At 36.9% G+C, this 17,136-nt stretch overlaps 2 protein-coding genes and 1 non-coding gene across 3 annotated transcripts; 1 reads left to right on the forward strand and 2 right to left on the reverse strand.

Annotated features, from left to right (window-relative positions):
• The first annotated feature begins 4,452 nt into the window (after positions 1–4,452).
• Positions 4,453–9,066, forward strand: LOC126691627 (uncharacterized). The gene is made up of 3 exons (XM_050386670.1): positions 4,453–5,111; positions 6,976–7,143; positions 7,306–9,066. Exons 1-3 carry the CDS (start codon positions 4,587–4,589, stop codon positions 9,031–9,033), a joined length of 2,421 nt encoding a protein of 806 aa, XP_050242627.1. The 5' UTR covers positions 4,453–4,586; the 3' UTR covers positions 9,034–9,066.
• A 484-nt stretch (positions 9,067–9,550) lies between these two features.
• On the reverse strand, positions 9,551–10,501 carry LOC126691628 (dolichyl-diphosphooligosaccharide--protein glycosyltransferase subunit 4A). Its single transcript, XM_050386671.1, has 2 exons — positions 10,349–10,501; positions 9,551–9,872 (listed from the first exon to the last, which is right to left on the reverse strand). The coding sequence occupies exon 2, from the start codon at positions 9,870–9,872 to the stop codon at positions 9,759–9,761; it is 114 nt and encodes a 37-aa protein (XP_050242628.1). The 5' UTR covers positions 10,349–10,501; the 3' UTR covers positions 9,551–9,758.
• Positions 10,502–10,634: 133 nt separating this feature from the next.
• Positions 10,635–10,706, reverse strand: TRNAH-GUG (transfer RNA histidin (anticodon GUG)). The gene has a single exon. It is a non-coding gene; the product is annotated as a tRNA-His (tRNA).
• Positions 10,707–17,136: the final 6,430 nt, after the last annotated feature.

A 17,136-nucleotide genomic window follows, 5' to 3' on the forward strand; every position in this document is an offset into this window, starting at 1 on the left:
CGAAATTGGGAGGAATTGAAAGGAATGAAATTAGATTTAATGATTTTTTACTAAAACTCCCAAAATACCCTTGTATATTCAACTCTTTATTTTAAAATAGGGGTCTAATAGTAATATTGTCATAAAATAATTTCGTTCCATTCCCTCCATGTTGCTCCCAAACAATATTACTTACATTTCATTCATTTTCATTCTTTTATTTTAAAACATCCAATCAAGGTTACTTAATTCCATTTCATTCCATTCTTTTCCACTCCTTTCCCTTATTTAAATACATTTCATTCCACTTCATTCCTTTCCATTCCCTTATTATTATTTCATTCCATTCTATTCCTTTCCCTTATGAACTCCCAAGTGGAGCCTTCGCTTGGGAGTTTATAAAGGAATAGAGAGAAATGAGTGTTCCCTCTTACCTATTCTATTCTCTCTCACTTAAACTCCTAAATAAAAGAATGAGTTTTCAATTTCCTCCATTAAAACTCTCAAGGGAAGGGAAGAATATTTTAAATTTTTTTTTTCATTCATTTCCATTCAATTCTATTCCTTCCTCCCAAATGAGGCCTTAGTTTGAAGTGAGGAACTATTACATCACACAGGCCTAATCAAATTGATCAGTCACAATAAACTATGAAAGGTGCACTTATCCCAAATAACTTTCTTTTACAAAGGCTTGTTCTCTTTGGGAGAGGGAATTTCCTCTCTCTACCGGTGATTTTAAGTCTATGAATTTTTTGTTCTTTACCTAAAGGTAAGGTAAAAAAAATATGTTCTTAGATTGGACGTGAAGGAAGGAAATGAGTTGTTTCTTTCGGTCTACTTTCATGACTTGTATGGTCAAAATTTCAATGTTATTCCCGAATTCTATTACTCCAATTATCCCCAGCCCTAGCTTAATGCATACAGCAATGTTATAACAACTGTAGCCTTTTTACTTCGTTACCTTTTTGTTTTCATTTTAAATGACTTTTTTTACAGATCACGGACATGGAGTCCTATTACGATCTTTGTCGTCACCCCCATAAGATTAGAGTGACGTAACAGTTTTTATGTCTTAAGATTTGTAATATTTATTATAAACCGTAAAATGAACCCAGTTAAAATAAAGGAGATTCTTTTCCAAAATTAGAGGTTAGCATTGTCCAGGTATATGGTTCAACTTTTAATGTTCTTCTCATATTTTGTTGTCCAAGCAGTGTACCATTTGCAAAGAAAAGAGGTAGAACTGATTCCTTCTACAAGTTCTTTGGAATTTTCCTGGAGGCTAGACTCCATAATTGAATAATAGGCTCCACAAGTCACGCTGTCAAAAAAGCATTCTAATTCATTGATGATTGATGATAATAGGATTCGAGGTGGAATAGTTTGATCTGCGGATTCCACTATGTTTACTTATCTCACTCATTTAGAGTTTTGGTTAACTCTTACAATTTTTGAAATCACAGAGTCTAAAACATGAACAAACATTCCCCCATAATGGTGGCATTTTGGTAAAGCTCAAATATGAAGGCCAATTGCATACCCTCCTCCATATGAGGACACAAGTATTAACTATTAACACTGAATTTTATGACCATTGCACACCTTTGGTGTGTTAGTCATATACTTGTGGAGTGTGGGGCGGCAAGGGCCGGAGTTCAAGTCTCCAAGAATGAGTTTTACACACATATACAGTTAGATTATTCTAGAGTAGAATTTCTATCTTGTATTAAAAGAAAAACACTGAATTTTATTTTATTGTTTTTTGAAGGATCAATTCAGCATGACTTTATTCAATGGCTAATAAATCCGACGCAGTAAAGCAATAAATATTCGATGGAATAGATTCTATCCAAATTAATAATGGAGAACAATGCATACTTAATTTTTATAATATGCTAACTGATCTATCAAATAAAATGTATAATTTATATGCTCTGAACTGCCAATCTAGCGCTTCATTGGCCATTTTATACTATCTGACTATTATGTATATAAATCGTTAATAACTTAATTAACTTTGAGGTTCCACTTTTTTAATGAATTTTTAAGGTTTTAGCCCAATAATTGTACTGATTTTTTTTTTTTTTAATACAAGATAAAAATTTTACTGTAACCTAATCTAAGCGTATATGTGTGTGGAACTTCCTCTTGAAGACTTGAACCCCGACCTTTACCCCCCACACCCCATAAGCACTTATACTTGTATAGTGACCACCGCATCAAGAGTGCACGGTGGTAATTGTATTGCTAATAATACATTTCTATACCCCATCAAGGTTTTCAGACTCGGACCGTTTATTGAACCGTAAAAGGGAGAGGTTCAAGGTTTTTGAGGTCGAACTGATGTCGAACAGTGATGACGTCATAATTAATTAAAGCCTAAATATAGATATTAAATTTATAAAACTAGTAAAATTGACTAATATATCTACATATGTGAGGGAAATTTAATAATTTTCAAGCATATATTTAATAATTAAATAAGAAAGTTAATAAAATAAAATAATAACCATGACAACATTAAAATTTATGATTAATTTTTGAAGTAAAGTTGAACATCTTTGAAGGATTTTAATTATAATATTTTTTATTCCTTGTAAGAGATGGATAATTTAATTAAGTAGAATAAAATTGTGTTAAGTTGTTTTTATAAAAAAAAAAAAAGAAAAAAAAATTGCTAAGGGGTTGGACCGCACGGTTCTTGCCACTAGTTCGTGCAGTCCAACCCTGGTTTTAGGGGTTCACGAAATTGCCACATATGCCCAGTTCTTTATGCTTAAAAAACCGATTTTCATCCCGATTTCTAGTTTTCACGGTTCGACCTCCCAGTCCAGTCCGGTTCTGAGAACTATGTACCCTATAAAAAATAATACATTAATATTAATTAAATACAAGTAGAACTCGTATGCTCCAACCTCCAATCTTGCCTTGTCCTTTCAAGAATTTTGATAGGGAATATTTATGCTAGAATCGTCCGATAAGTAGACTTGTCCAACATGCGCTACTCATCTGATATGTTTGACTAAGTAGCTAGCTAAACCTTCGCAAGTTCAATTCATCGATGTGAGTCGTCCAACCAAATTCATTCATTTGACACCCATACGGACGGTCAAATGAGGACACTTAACTCCTTAAAGTGATACAGGAACTTCATTCTATACTTACCCACATATGAGAATTATTGCACACTATGCCAAAAGATCTTCCTATAGATTCATATCCACTAAGTATGGGAAGTTGAACCTAAAGATCTTGGTGCCATTAACTCCACTCCTTCCATTACACCCCCTACAAGGGAAGTGCCTAAATTTTTGGGAACGTGGTCAGCCCTAGACCACTATATAAGCACCATGCTTCCTCCATTCCAAGTTACATGCATAATTTCTTGTCTTTCACACTTTTAGAGTTCTCGGATATTATTGTTAGTTTCTAACTTAACTAGGAGAAATTATAGAATCCTTTGGTGGACCACGTCATTTGTCCACCATTCCACTAAAAAACTTCCACTTGTTTAAAATTGTTGAGTCAGTAATTAATTTCTGTTTAAAAATTATTTCTAACTAACAATTTTAAACAGGTGGAAGTTTTTTAGTGGAATAGTGGACCACATCACTTGTTCACTATGTGGATCTTATAATTTCTCCTTAACTAGGGGTGTCCACTAGTTGATCCAAGTCGGGTTTGTGCCCAACCTGTACTTGACTTGATCATTTTGGATGGGGAAGATCAAAACTCGCAATCGATAGTGAAGGAGCTTCGCGTTGAGTCTCATTGGGTGTCAGGTGGGTGTTGACTGGAGTAAGGTTTGTGGCAGGGGCTGAGATGTCGAATCTGGCCGAGATCTTCTTAAATCAGTAGAAAAATAGTTAAAGCTTACTGAATTTTTTATCCAAATTTTGCGATTTGTCATGAAGAAAGAACCAGTCGTTATTTAGCAGGTTGGGTTCATCGGTTTCTTAGATGGCCAAGCCGTAACTCAAACTGATCTCTTCGGTTCCTTGCACCAATGACTTGTCATCAACCTAACCATTGCTTGGATCAGATAGTTTTTGGGTTAGATGGCATCAGATTGAGCAAATTTGTCAAGTATAGACAAATGGTGGACAGCCCAAGACTTAACAACCATTACAGAGTCTTTGGCAAGCACCACACTAGTGCACTCCATATGCGTTTCATTAATTCTTCAAGTCTTCTTATAAGTTTGGACAATTGGCTGACGATTTTTGTGTATCGTCAAATTTGATGCTTTGTTATGTATTATCCATTTACTTATCAAGCACCAGAGGAAAAACTTGATACGTAAGGGTCACTCCACTTTTAATTTACTCCGCCAAGTCGCAAACGCATGTCTACCTGCCATATATAGTGGCCCGCATGGCAGCACCTCCAACATTCTAGAATAACTTTGAAATATCCAGTAACTAGCTCGGATTATATTCCTTCTATAGACACTATATTTAATTTCAATTTTCCATGAAACTATTAATTTCTGCTAACTTTCTGGCAAGGTTTCTTCTCCCATAAAAGACCAATACGTCATTTCTCTACTACAAAACCCTTTTCCCAGCTCTGGACATCACACGATTGTTGCCACCCATTTATACTCAATGAACCCAACCCATTTACTGTGGCGCGTGCGTCTTTGCTCAGCGTTAAGGACCATTCTAGCTTGCTCCATGGTTGGCTGCACCACCCTCTATGGTCCAGAAACTCTCCAACGCTTACTAGCATATCCAGCTTTCTCTTATTTGACAACTATCTTAATCGTATCAGACGCGACACTTGGTGACACCCTAAGAAGTTTTTGGCATGCTATCTATGCTACAATTCAGGTTACGATTCTTTCTCTACCAAGCTTATGGCTAGTTGGTCCTGCTCGGTTCACTAATAGCTTAGCAGCAGTGGGAGTGGCTCTTTGTACGTTTGTGGTGGCGTTGCCGGAGTCTACAAACTTGATGTCTAAACGAATTGCGTTTGGACAGATTGTGATTGTGTATGTTGGGGTTGTGATTCATGGTGCCCAAACTGGAATCATTAAGCACCTAATTCATATGGCATCAAGTACGGCCCTTGGAGTTGTTGCTTCTGTTCTAGCTATGTTCTTTCCATATCCTCGGCTAGCCTATAACGAGGTAACAGCTGGTATAAGCTTTATTACTTCTGGATTTAGTTTAGTTCTGCATCGTTCAGTGTCCCTCACTTTATAAAATTTTACTTGGATTTAGGATTGGTTCAATTCCATAGTTGAAATGGGTGCATGAAACTTGGAGCTTGGAAGTATAACATGACCTTAAAGAAATTTTTCTATGACCTACAAAAACATGGGTGGGGAAAAATCTATAAAGTGACAACGTAATAAATAAGTTACGTGTTAAGATTATAACATAACCTTAACTCCATATATTCACACCTAAAAATGGCGAAAAGGCTTGCAACTTTATAAACCTTCAAATTAATTTGTAAGATTTTGTAGAACTTTTTAATAGTTCAAATAAAATGTTAAACATAGTAGTAATTTTTATTAAAATATTAAAGTTAATTTCTTATGAACCGACAGAACCTAACTTTAGTCATAGCTTGTATAAAATAGAACTATATTTGCTTCTCAATTTTCCGGGGCTCTTAGAACTCAAAAAAAAAAATTTCTGGGGCTCTTTATGCTGAAGGCATCTTCAATTTTCTAAAGTTTGCATGCATACTTAAAGGCTTAATTTCCAAAGTACCACGTCTCGATGTCTGCCACTCCAAATGGAAGGAGATAGAGAGAGAATTTTCTTGACTCGTTCAGCTTCAAACTTGTTGGGGGAAGGAATTAATGCGATTCATATTTCATTGGGTAAGGTTTAACATAATTGTTCCAAGTTGACTCCATATAGTATTTTCGATTTTGTTCCTATGTCCGCTTTTTTGGACATGGGTCAGGACTCTCTTGAACTCAACAAGCCACAGGGCTAGCCAGAGACCAGAGTGGTATCCTGTATTCCTGTGCAAGCTATTTGGCATCCTCTGGAGCGTGCCTTTTTTTTTCCCCTCCAATCTCGGACAGTAAGCTCTATGGAAGCCTCATAGGTCGACATATATCTAACCCATCCTTATAGCTATACACCACCAAATATGCTCAATAAGTTGATAAACAGAATCCTGAACCCTATTTGCGTAAAGAAATCCTCTTTCTTTTTCTTCATCTTCTTTTTCTTTTATTTTTTTGCTGATATGCACCTAAGATTGCCAACCAAATCTCATTTAATTTGCTTATATATATATATATATATATATGATTGAGTTTAAGTTACACTTGGTATAACTTTAAACAATATTATACCGCCCAATTCCTTGTTATATATATATATATATATATATACATACTTGAAATAACTTACTACAATCTACTGACACCCTAACAATTACAACATCAAAGTACTCCTAGCTTGTCAAAGACAGCCCATTACAACATTATTATGAGATTTTATTAACATTAAATTCCTTCACTTACACCTCCAATTTTTCCCCCTATACTAGCGAGGATCTACACTAATCAGTGCCAGACATGATTTGGCTCATTAGAGCATTCACATCAATCCGTATAATAGAAAAATGTGTAAAATTTACATAGTTTTACCTAAAAATAACCCACGTTAATCTGTGTAAATTTATAAATTGGCTAAAATAACCATACAAATTTATACTGACACTATTTATTTTGCATTTAGTTATTTATTCTTTTTTTACGTATCTTGAGAATGAAAGAAGAGAGTGAATAGTGGTTGTTGTGTGTGAAGAAAGAGAATCAATTAAAAAATTTTAAAAAAAATTGATATTTGAATGAAACATAGTATAAAATAGATAATTTGATGTAAGGTATTTTAAAAAATGAGTTTGTAAAATAGAAAAAAAGTAAGTTCTTATGCTAAAATAGATAGAAATTTTTGGATGAACTGATGCAAATGCATGCACTTTATAGATGGTAATAAGTTGACAAGGGGTTCTATATTACAGGCGAGGAAAACGTGTCAGTTATATGCCAAAACTGCTTCAAAAAGATTAGATCTCTTAACGGAGGCCTTCTCTGCTCAAGATAACTCAAGTGCACTCGAGTTAGTCTCCCAAGTAAAGTCCCTTTCTAAAGCAGGAGCCAAGTTTATTGAAAGCATCAAATATAATCTGGTAAGCAAATATTCACGTACTGTGTTTGAAATATAAGGAGTCGTTCTACTAATGCATGTTATTGCTTATTATTGGTAGCTGAGCTTTCCTAGCTTCTTTTCTGCTTAGGAGCTTTCGGTAGTTCAAAACTTTAAATAGCTAATGTCATTTCCTTGCTAACAGGACGGCCTGCTGTGGGAGGGACCTCAGTTGCGTTTTGTAACAGCCAATTCCATGGACCTTGGAGAAAAATTGAGAGAAATGGAAATACCAATAAGAGGGATGGAAATTGCAGTAACTTCTTGCCATTCCTTCCCTATTGGCATGGTAGATGAGGAGCTCAGAAATGTCTTACAAGGTTTAAAAGAACAAATAGGCTTAAACCTAGAGCAAGCCAAGTGGTCTGTGTGTTTTGGTACGACAACAGCTCCAGAAAGAACAGGAAATTTTTCAGATAAATTCAAGCAGAACCTTAAGACCACTTTGGTAACCCCTGAAGATTTTCCAGCTTCATTCTTCTTCTATTGCATAGAACTCCTATATAACTTACTCATTGCTCAAAATCCTAATTGCATTATAGAAATTGACTCTATGGAGTCGTCAAGTTATTCAGAAAAACAAGCCAAATGTCCCTTCCAAAAGACCTGGAACATTCTGAAATTAAGACCAACTAGCCAGCAAGTGGTTTTTGCATTCAAGTGCTCAGTTTCTTTGGGTCTCGCTGTGTTATTTGGTTTGATATATAACAAAGAAAATGCATACTGGTCAGGTCTCACAATTGCCATTAGTTTTGTAACAAGACGACAGGCAACATTTGCGGTTGCTAATGCTCGGGCACAAGGGACAGCAATGGGATCGGTGTATGGAGTCCTGTGTTGCTTTATATTCCATAAGCATGTGGTTTTACGGCTTTTACCTCTTCTTCCTTGGATTATTTTTGGCAGTTTACTAAGACATAGCCAGATGTATGGTCAAGCTGGTGGGGTTTCAGCAAATGTAGGAGCATTATTAATCTTGGGTAGGAAAGATTATGGCCCTCCTAGCGAGTTTGCAATTGCCAGAATCGCTGAGGCTACAATCGGGTTAATTTGTTTCATCACAGTGGAAATGCTTGTGAACCCGGTTCGAGCAGCAACTCTGGCCAAAACTAAACTGTCCACAAGCTTAGGTGCCCTTCAAGAATGCTTCAAAGACATAATTTTTGCCAAACAGAACATTCGCTCTTCAAATTTTCCCACATTGAGGGAAAGGCATAACAAGCTACGATCCCAAGTCAAGGAATTAGAAAAGTTGATTGCAGAAGCAAAGTTGGAACCAAATTTCTGGTTCTTGTCATTCCATGGTGCTTGCTACAATAACCTCCTAGGATCTTTGTCAAAAATGGTAGATCTATTACTCATTGCAACTCATACAATTGAATTTCTCTCACGAGAATCACTGATAGTTGGAGTTCCTTTGGAAGAGTTCCAAGAACATATCAATGATGTTTTAGAGCATTTCAAGAAAGAAGTTGGCTCTACATTGAAATGCTTGGAAGAGGTGACTTCAATCAAGTCTCTAGCAGTACTTGAAAAAGAGTTGCAAAAGAAAAACATATCGCAGCCCCCCTTTTCAACAAATGGGAATGCATTCAGGGTTCCAAGTTCAGAAGAAGAGGTTGAGAACATTGCAGCCTCTTTTTTCCAACATTCAAGAAAAGTGGCTGACAAAATTTATACCAGTGATGGTGAGGACAAGCTTAAAAATGAAACAATTCTTTGTCTAGGTGGGCTGGGGTTCAGCATCAATACTTTGATGAAAGAAACAATGAAGATCACGAATGAAGTAAAAGAACTAGTCATATGGGAAAATCCTTCAAGCCACATAGATTTGTATGAAATTTCTTGTAAAGTTAAAGCCCTGCATACATAATATACTGGAACTACAAACACCTAGTTACATTCAGGAGTGTGCTTGCTTTTCATAAATCCAGCAGCACCACCACCACCACAACCTAGTAACACTAGTGGGTGCCTGAAAGAAAAGAGAGATAGAAAACCTAAACTCTTGGCTAACCATTAATAGATTTCACGAGTCCCACATGGAAAGGCTGTCAGGTTACAACACGCATCTCTAGTCATCCAACCAAATCACAAACCACAAAACTACAAATGCTTTACCTCTCCTCGACACCACATGTGATTTGGTCAGATTAAGGTCTCAACCAGAAAGCCTAATCCATGTTGCAAGAATAAGAAAACCCACACTTATTTCCATCCTATTTGCAACTGGACAAGAGTAGAAATGGGACCTCAAATCTACAAAGCTAAGAGTGCCAACCGCCAACACTAGAATTGATACTTGACAATTTCATGCGACATTCATAGAACCACACCGCCACCATGATCCACAAGACATTAACAGCATCACCAAAATTAAAACACAGCCAAACAAAATGTGCATGCAAAGCACGAATCTATTACTGGATGGATTAAGTTTTCATGAAAATAAAGCAGAAAAGTGACATTCAATGTAGCAAAGCGAACATTTTGGTTACATCAAGTTTCGCCCATTTTGTGAAACGGCTCAAAGTCTACAAAACTAGAACAACACATCTCTATTGCAAACACATCAAAAAAACAGACAGAAAACCTTAGTTAGTTGCCTTCATATTTCGGGTCAGCCACCACGTAATGATATGCTATCACCAGTACGAAAATGAACACTCCAAGGAAATTGGCAAAGAAGCCGAGGTCCTGATCGTCGATCATCTGTAACACAACACAACACGCAAATACAGCAACTTAGCACCATTAATTTACCCCCAAAACATCACAATATCGTTTTCTCATTCTTGCTTAGATCGATTAGGGAAAATTGACTCATGGCTACAAGATACCCAATTAATCACGCATCCAAGCAGAGATCAAGGGCTTGAATTGAAATGGAGAACAAATTAAACTGTGATTTTTTTTTTTTTTTTTGAATTAGATTGATCAGATTTACCATTTAGGAATTACCAATTTCAGCTCCAGATCAAAAATTTTACCACAAATACTAATTGGACTCCCAAAATTGATAAGCTAAAACCCTAATTTTATCATTATAGTTGTTGTAGTTGTAAAAGAAAGAAAAGAGGGATCGAAAAACGAACAATGAGATCGAAATATTGAGATCAAATAAAACAGAGTAAACACGAAATGATGAATTGGCGAAATTAAAGAGAAAAAGAGGTGAAGAAGCTTACGATGTGAGGCTGGGATTTGTTGCGACGATCTGGTTGACGACGACGAAGACGAAGACGCAGAAGTGAGGGGAGCTCTCTTTCTCTTTGTGTTTTGTATCTGGAGACTACGGTAACGGAATCACTATTATACACTATTGGAACGGGCTACCTTAAAAAACAGGAGTATTTAAATTGGGCTAATTTGAAGATTGTGATATGATACACAAAGGCAGTATGGGCAGGCCCAATTGGGCCCAGTCTTACAGAAACACAAAGTTTAAAAAATAAAGAAAAAGGAAGGTTTAAATGTGGCTGCTGGGATTCGAGCCCAGGTCTCCACGGCCACAACGTGGAATTCTTACCACTAAACTACAGCCACTGGGTGATGAATATTAATCAAATTAGTACTAGAACTAGCATCAAAAAATTTTACTTACACATATGTCAGTTCGGTTTGATAGTTTGAAAAAGTGAGAAAATGAAGCAAAAGTGATGTTTTAAAAAATGATATATAAAAGTTAAAAATTTAAAGTTAATGCCAAACTTACTCTTAATATCAAAACAGATAGCAAGAGGTTAAGTGTTATTGAGGTTTTTTTTTTTTTTTGGTGGTAAAAACTAAAAGTGTTACAAAGTCATAAATTTGAGAGGTTGATCATTCATTTCGATAGTTTATAGGGCAAAGTGTAAAATGAGGTTTAGTTTAAAGTTAAAAAAATATAATTTCTTCTAATAAAAACTTAACATTCCTTTACCAAATTTCAAGGACCTTCCCAAATTTGGGCTACCTGAGCTATGGCAATGGCGTACGCAGCTCTATTAGAAACCTTCGGAGTAGTTCGAAATTTTAATTTCTAAAATTCCTAAATTTCTTTTTTATATCACAAGAAAAATGCCCTCACATTTTTTTGAACTTTTGGGTAGTTACATTTACACCCCTTAAAATTTTAATTTACCCAATTTACTACATAAACTTTGTTATTGTAGCAAATAGACTTCTTAACTTTTTCTTTCGCCAACAACATAAAAGTTTAATTAGGGGTCTATTTGTTATATTACCAAAAATTACGTACTAAATGGGCTAAAATTAAAGTTCATGGAGTGTAAGTGCATCTACCCCAAAGTTTAAGAAGTGTCACAGTATTTTATCCTTATTTATACTACTATTTAAGGGGATTTCGCTATTCGAAATCCTCAATTTTGATGCCCAAAATATCTTTAAATTTATTAGTTTGTAAAACTTAAATGGTAGGGTTAGACATGTAAAAAAAAAAAAACCACATTCAATCCCACATTCAAATGTTTCTCACAAAAAAAAAATCACATTCAAAATTTTCCCTAAAAAAAACCCACGTTCAAATTTATCCAAAAAATAAATAAATCTTTCAAATCTACTAGCCTTTGAGCACGCGCTCACGTGCGTGCTTAGAGGCTCTTCAATTTTTTGGTATAAATTAATAATTTGCATTCATTATAATTTAGAGCATTTATTATAATTAGGGATTACTACATTTTTCAATCACAAAAAAAAAAACCTAGGGGTGTGATGAGTATTATGTGTGGTGAAATAATTTTTTCATCACAACCCTAGGTTTTTTTTTTGTGATTGGAAAATGTAGTAATCCCTAATTATAATAAATGCTTTAAATTATAATGAATGCAAATTATTAATTTATACCAAAAAATTGAAGAGCCTCACGCGCGTGCTCAGAGGCTAGTTATTCATTATCATTATGCTAAGACACAAACTTTTCACATTAAAAAAAAAAAAAGACAATTGTAAAGCTTAAATAAGAGGGTTAGACATGTAAACGTACTAATTTAAAAAGTCCTAAATTTTAGATAAGTTTGAAAAAATATTGCCTACAAAATAGGAACCGTCTCACTAACCCACTTATTCTAACACATGTTTCTAATATTTTATTCTAAAAAAAAAAAAAAAAAACTCACATTGAGAAAAACACACACACACACACACAACTAAATAGAGATTAAGAGCAGTTTAGGTATTAAGTGCTAATAGGGTTATACATGTAAAATTACTAATTTAAAACTGCTAAATTTGTACAAAGTACCCTCAAATTCAACTGTTTAGAAAGTGTAAACATGGTTAAACATGTAAAATTAATAATTTAGAACTCCTAAATTGAGATAAATTTGAAAAAACTATTTCTTCTATCCATGTTTAAATTTTAAACCTTTTTAAAAAAAATCATAATTTTTAAATAGATAATTTTTAAAAAATCACGCATCTCTTAGATCCTCACGTTCTATCAACTCCTTAAAATTAGGCTACAAATTTTTAGCACTCATCCGGACATCTCCAAAATGCTCTCCATGTTTAACCACTAAGCAGTAACCACCTCAAAAAGTTTTAAGTGTTTAACCGGTTTCTATTGCTTTATCCTTTCCCAAAGAAATCACTAATTTCTATATCATCCATACTTACTCTCTCTTCTCCTCCTAAATGAAATTGAAAATAAAAAACACAATCCTCTTACATGTTATCAAAGATAATAGCATAAGTTTGTTAGAGTTTGTGTTTGATTTAAATTTTGATGAGATTATTTTTCCTGAAAATCCTATTAAAATTGTTCAGAATAAAGATAAAGATTCTTTAGAATTTAACTCTATCATAGACTCTTTAAAATCTTATCACCACATCATCAACTATTTAAATAAATAACTAATGGAGATCTAAAAAAAAGAAAGAAAAAAAAAGGAGTTGATGTGTCAAAATAACTAATGGAGATCTAAAAAAAAAAAAAAGTAGAACTCAAGGTTGCTACATACCTAAATAAAAAAGTTTAATGCCAAAAACATATACAATGATGGTAAAAAAAAAACTAAAAAAATTTAACGCCAAAAACATATACAATGATGGTAAAAAAAAAAAAAACTTTCTTAAAAAGAAAAAAAATACAAAGAAGGAAGGGGGAAAAAGAAGAAGAAATAAGTGAGGAAGGAAATTAAATAAAACGAAAATTGACATTGTGGGGCCAGAAATTTGGGATCCCGGCCCACTTCACATTAATGGCCCAAAGCCCAAGCCGAGGAGCCCTACTACCGAGGAGGTATGAGGAGAACCCCTTGATGGCCCAATAATATAGCCGAGGACAACCTCGCGCTCAACGCCTCACAAAACGCCTGAAGGAAAGGACAAACTCAGCACAAGAGCAGTACAAGCTAGAAAGCTGCCAACACCATAACGTGGAGCCCAGCACCTGACAAACCCATACCTCATACCATGCTATCCAGCTTTTCCCAACCACTCTGACGTGAAGATTGATAAGACGAGTAACTGCCCCAAACAAGGAGAAACTGACACGTAGATGAAGAAGGGAAATCGAATACTAATATAAAAGGGAAAAAAGGAGGAGAAAGGAAGGGAGAGGGGAAGACCCCCGGGAAAAGAAGGAAGAAAAAGGAGGAATGGTGAAAATATGATGCTCCTCGGACTAATTCCGAGGAGTCAAACATTCCAAACTACATTGATGCAAGGCTCAGCTATGCAGTCCAAATTCATCTTTGTATGATCGCTCACGAAACCGGGACCAGACCGAAACCCAGCGCCTAAAGGCAGGCCTTTCCAAACCCACTCTCTACAAATCATATTATTCGGGTCCTTTACACACGAGCCCAACGTCAGCTTTGGGTCGTTAAAAATCGTGTCCCTACAATTGGCGCCGTCTGTGGGAAGGCTTGCGCGTTGGCGCAGGTGGCGTTTGAGTCAACTCTCTAGCAAGCAGAGGTTCGCGGGGTTTCCTCCATCTCCGGTGACATGCAGTTGTTGCTCCGACATAAACTTCTGCTAAGGGCTACGCCCTGCAGTGCCAACGGCGCGGGCAACTCTAGGGGCTTCCGACCTCAAGCCAACTCTCCCCGCCATGGTCTAGGGGCTGACCTTCGAAAAACAAATAAATACAAAGAAAAAAAAAGAAAAAATCACAAGTTTTGGACAGAACCAAGGCCTTGCATGGTCCTCGGACTCAAGCCTATGGGGAAACCAAGTACTCAAAAGAAAAATCACAAGTTTTGGACAGAACCAAGGCCTTGCATGGTCCTCGGACTCAAGCCTATAGGGAAACCAAGTACACAAAGAAAAAATCACAAGTTTTGGACAGAACCAAGGCCTTGCATGGTCTTCGGACTCAAGCCTATGGGGAAACCAAGTACACAGAGAAAAAATCACAAGTTTTGGACAGAACCAAGGCCTTGCATGGTTCTCGGACTCAAGCCTATGGGGAAACCAAGTACACAAAGAAAAAATCACAAGTTTTGGACAGAACCAAGGCCTTGCATGGTCCTCGGACTCAAGCCTATGGGGAAACCAAGTACACAAAGAAAAAAAAATCATAAGTTTTGGACAGAACTAAGGCCTTGCATGGTCCTCGGACTCAAGCCTATGGGGAAACCAAGTACACAAAGAAAAAAAAATCATAAGTTTTGGACAGAACCAAGGCCTTGCATGGTCCTCGGACTCAAGCCTATGGGGAAACCAAGTACACAAAGAAAAAAAAATTCATAAGTTTTGGATAGAACCAAGACCTTGCATGGTCCTCAGACTCAAGCCTATGGGGAAACCAAGTACACAAAGAAAAAATCACAAGTTTTGGACAGAACTAAGGCCTTGCATGGTCCTCGGACTCAAGCCTATGGGGAAACCAAGTACACAAAGAAAAAAAAAATCATAAGTTTTGGACAGAACCAAGGCCTTGCATGGTCCTCGGACTCAAGCCTATGGGGAAACCAAGTACACAAAGAAAAAAAAAATCATAAGTTTTGGACAGAACCAAGGCCTTGCATGGTCCTCGGACTCAAGCCTATGGGGAAACCAAGTACACAAAGAAAAAATCACAAGTTTTGGACAGAACCAAGGCCTTGCATGGTCCTCAGACTCAAGCCTATGGGGAAACCAAGTACACAAAGAAAAAAAAATCATAAGTTTTGGACAGAACCAAGACCTTGCATGGTCCTCGGACTCAAGCCTATAGGGAAACCAAGTACACAAAGAAAAAAAAAATCATAAGTTTTGTACAGAACCAAGGCCTTGCATGGTCCTCGGACTCAAGCCTATGGGGAAACCAAGTACACAAAGAAAAAATCACAAGTTTTTGATAGAACCAAGGCCTTGCATGGTCCTCAGACTCAAGCCTATGGGGAAACCAAGTACACAAAGAAAAAATCACAAGTTTTGGACAGAACCAAGGCCTTGCATGGTCTTCGGACTTAAGCCTATGGGGAAACCAAGTACACAAAAGAAAAACTATAAGTTTTGGACAGAACCAAGGCCTTGCATGGTCCTCGGACTCAAGCCTATGGGGAAACCAAGTACTCAAAAGAAAAACGACAAGTTTTGGACAGAACCAAGGTCTTGCATGGTCCTCGGACTCAAGCCTATGGGGAAACCAACTACTTAAAAGAAAAACTACGTTACATGGACCTTAGAGTCTACCCGAGGAGAACTCTCCATTAACAATTGGGTTAATCCCTAAACTGCATGGATTCCCAAGTCTGCTCTCGGATCCTCAGTACCAAAGGGATTGATGCAATATAGAGCAATATGTTACCAAAAACACAATCGAAGTCCCTTACTGCTCGGTTACCCCTTCGGATGAATTATTTAGAGTTTATCGTTCTCGGATGGTCTCCTCACATGTATTACGGAATATTCAGCTGTTATCTCGGTTAGTTTCCTAAGTTTAATTTACTGTGAATTATCGTTATTATGCCTGGTAATGTCGATAAATTAGAATTAGTCGGATTATGTTTCAAGGTTTTCTGCTCTAAGTATCATTGAAGAAAAACACACATGGAGCACACTCATTCACAAAGTAGTGTTGCAAAAAAGAAAAATACTCAAAACAAGTAAATAAATTCCTCTTTTATTAAGACAAAGAAATAGTACAGCGTACAATGAAAAGCTGGAATCGGCTTATATTAAAGCTAACTACATAATCGAAAAGAGAGATACAAGAGAATAAAGAGAAAGCCGAGGAAGTGGTACAGAGGAGAGGTTGGTTGCTGTTTCAAGACGTTGTTCAAGGAAAACCATTCCTCGACACTTTTACATGCCTATAACTCAGGCAGCCAAAGAACCCAACGTGGGGCCTGCACCATTGAAGAAAAGGTGCAGAGAGCCCGGCTTCGGGCTGGCGCAGCTAAAGAAAAGGTGTAGAGAACCCAACTTGAGGCCCGCACCGTTGAAGAAAAGGTACCGGGAACCGGAAGTTGAGGAGCCTCCACAAAAATTTGCCTACGACAAGGCAGACAGCGCTGATGGCGGAAAACCTTTCTTCTGACACACCAAAAATCTGGTGTGACCAGAACCTGCTTCGGATTTTGACCGAAAGAGGGGAGGGTACCGTTCCCACCATATCCAAGTGGAAGGACACCTTAAATCTGTGCCTCCCCTGCCCAGACCACATCACTTTAAGTTTTGGAAGGGTCCGGTGCCTCTGTGGCGGGTGAAGTTCCTCCACCTCCACCCAAGCCTCAAACATATTGCACTAAGGGAGGACGACACTGGATGGGGGAACCGGTTATGGATCAAAGGTTATGATTTTGAAGAGAGCAGAAGGGTTTATATGCCAGGAGAACAACCACCTGTCCTACTTATATAAAGGGTAAGGAGGTGTCATTTAATTTAATTTGAGCAGATTCCCAAGAAACGCTGCAGACAAGGCAGCTCTGGCACAATTTCCAACACCATCCTCCACCACAAGATTTAAAGGTCCTCGTGAAGGCGCGCCTCGAATACTGAAATGACAAAGGGCACTGCGCGGATGAAGAATAAAGTAATGCCTCTT

The sequence above is a fragment of the Quercus robur genome, chromosome 7 (assembly GCF_932294415.1).
Source record: "Quercus robur chromosome 7, dhQueRobu3.1, whole genome shotgun sequence".
Lineage (NCBI taxonomy): Eukaryota > Viridiplantae > Streptophyta > Magnoliopsida > Fagales > Fagaceae > Quercus > Quercus robur.

Bases quoted from the DNA above. Each gene is read 5' to 3' on its own strand.
- LOC126691627 (XM_050386670.1), top strand. From the start codon at position 4,587: ATGAACCCAACCCATTTACTGTGGCGCGTGCGTCTTTGCTCAGCGTTA. The intron at 5,112-6,975 runs GTAACAGCTGGT...TCTATATTACAG, and splicing joins CTCGGCTAGCCTATAACGAG to GCGAGGAAAACGTGTCAGTT. The intron at 7,144-7,305 runs GTAAGCAAATAT...CCTTGCTAACAG, and splicing joins AAAGCATCAAATATAATCTG to GACGGCCTGCTGTGGGAGGG.
- LOC126691628 (XM_050386671.1), bottom strand. From the start codon at position 9,872: ATGATCGACGATCAGGACCTCGGCTTCTTTGCCAATTTCCTTGGAGTG.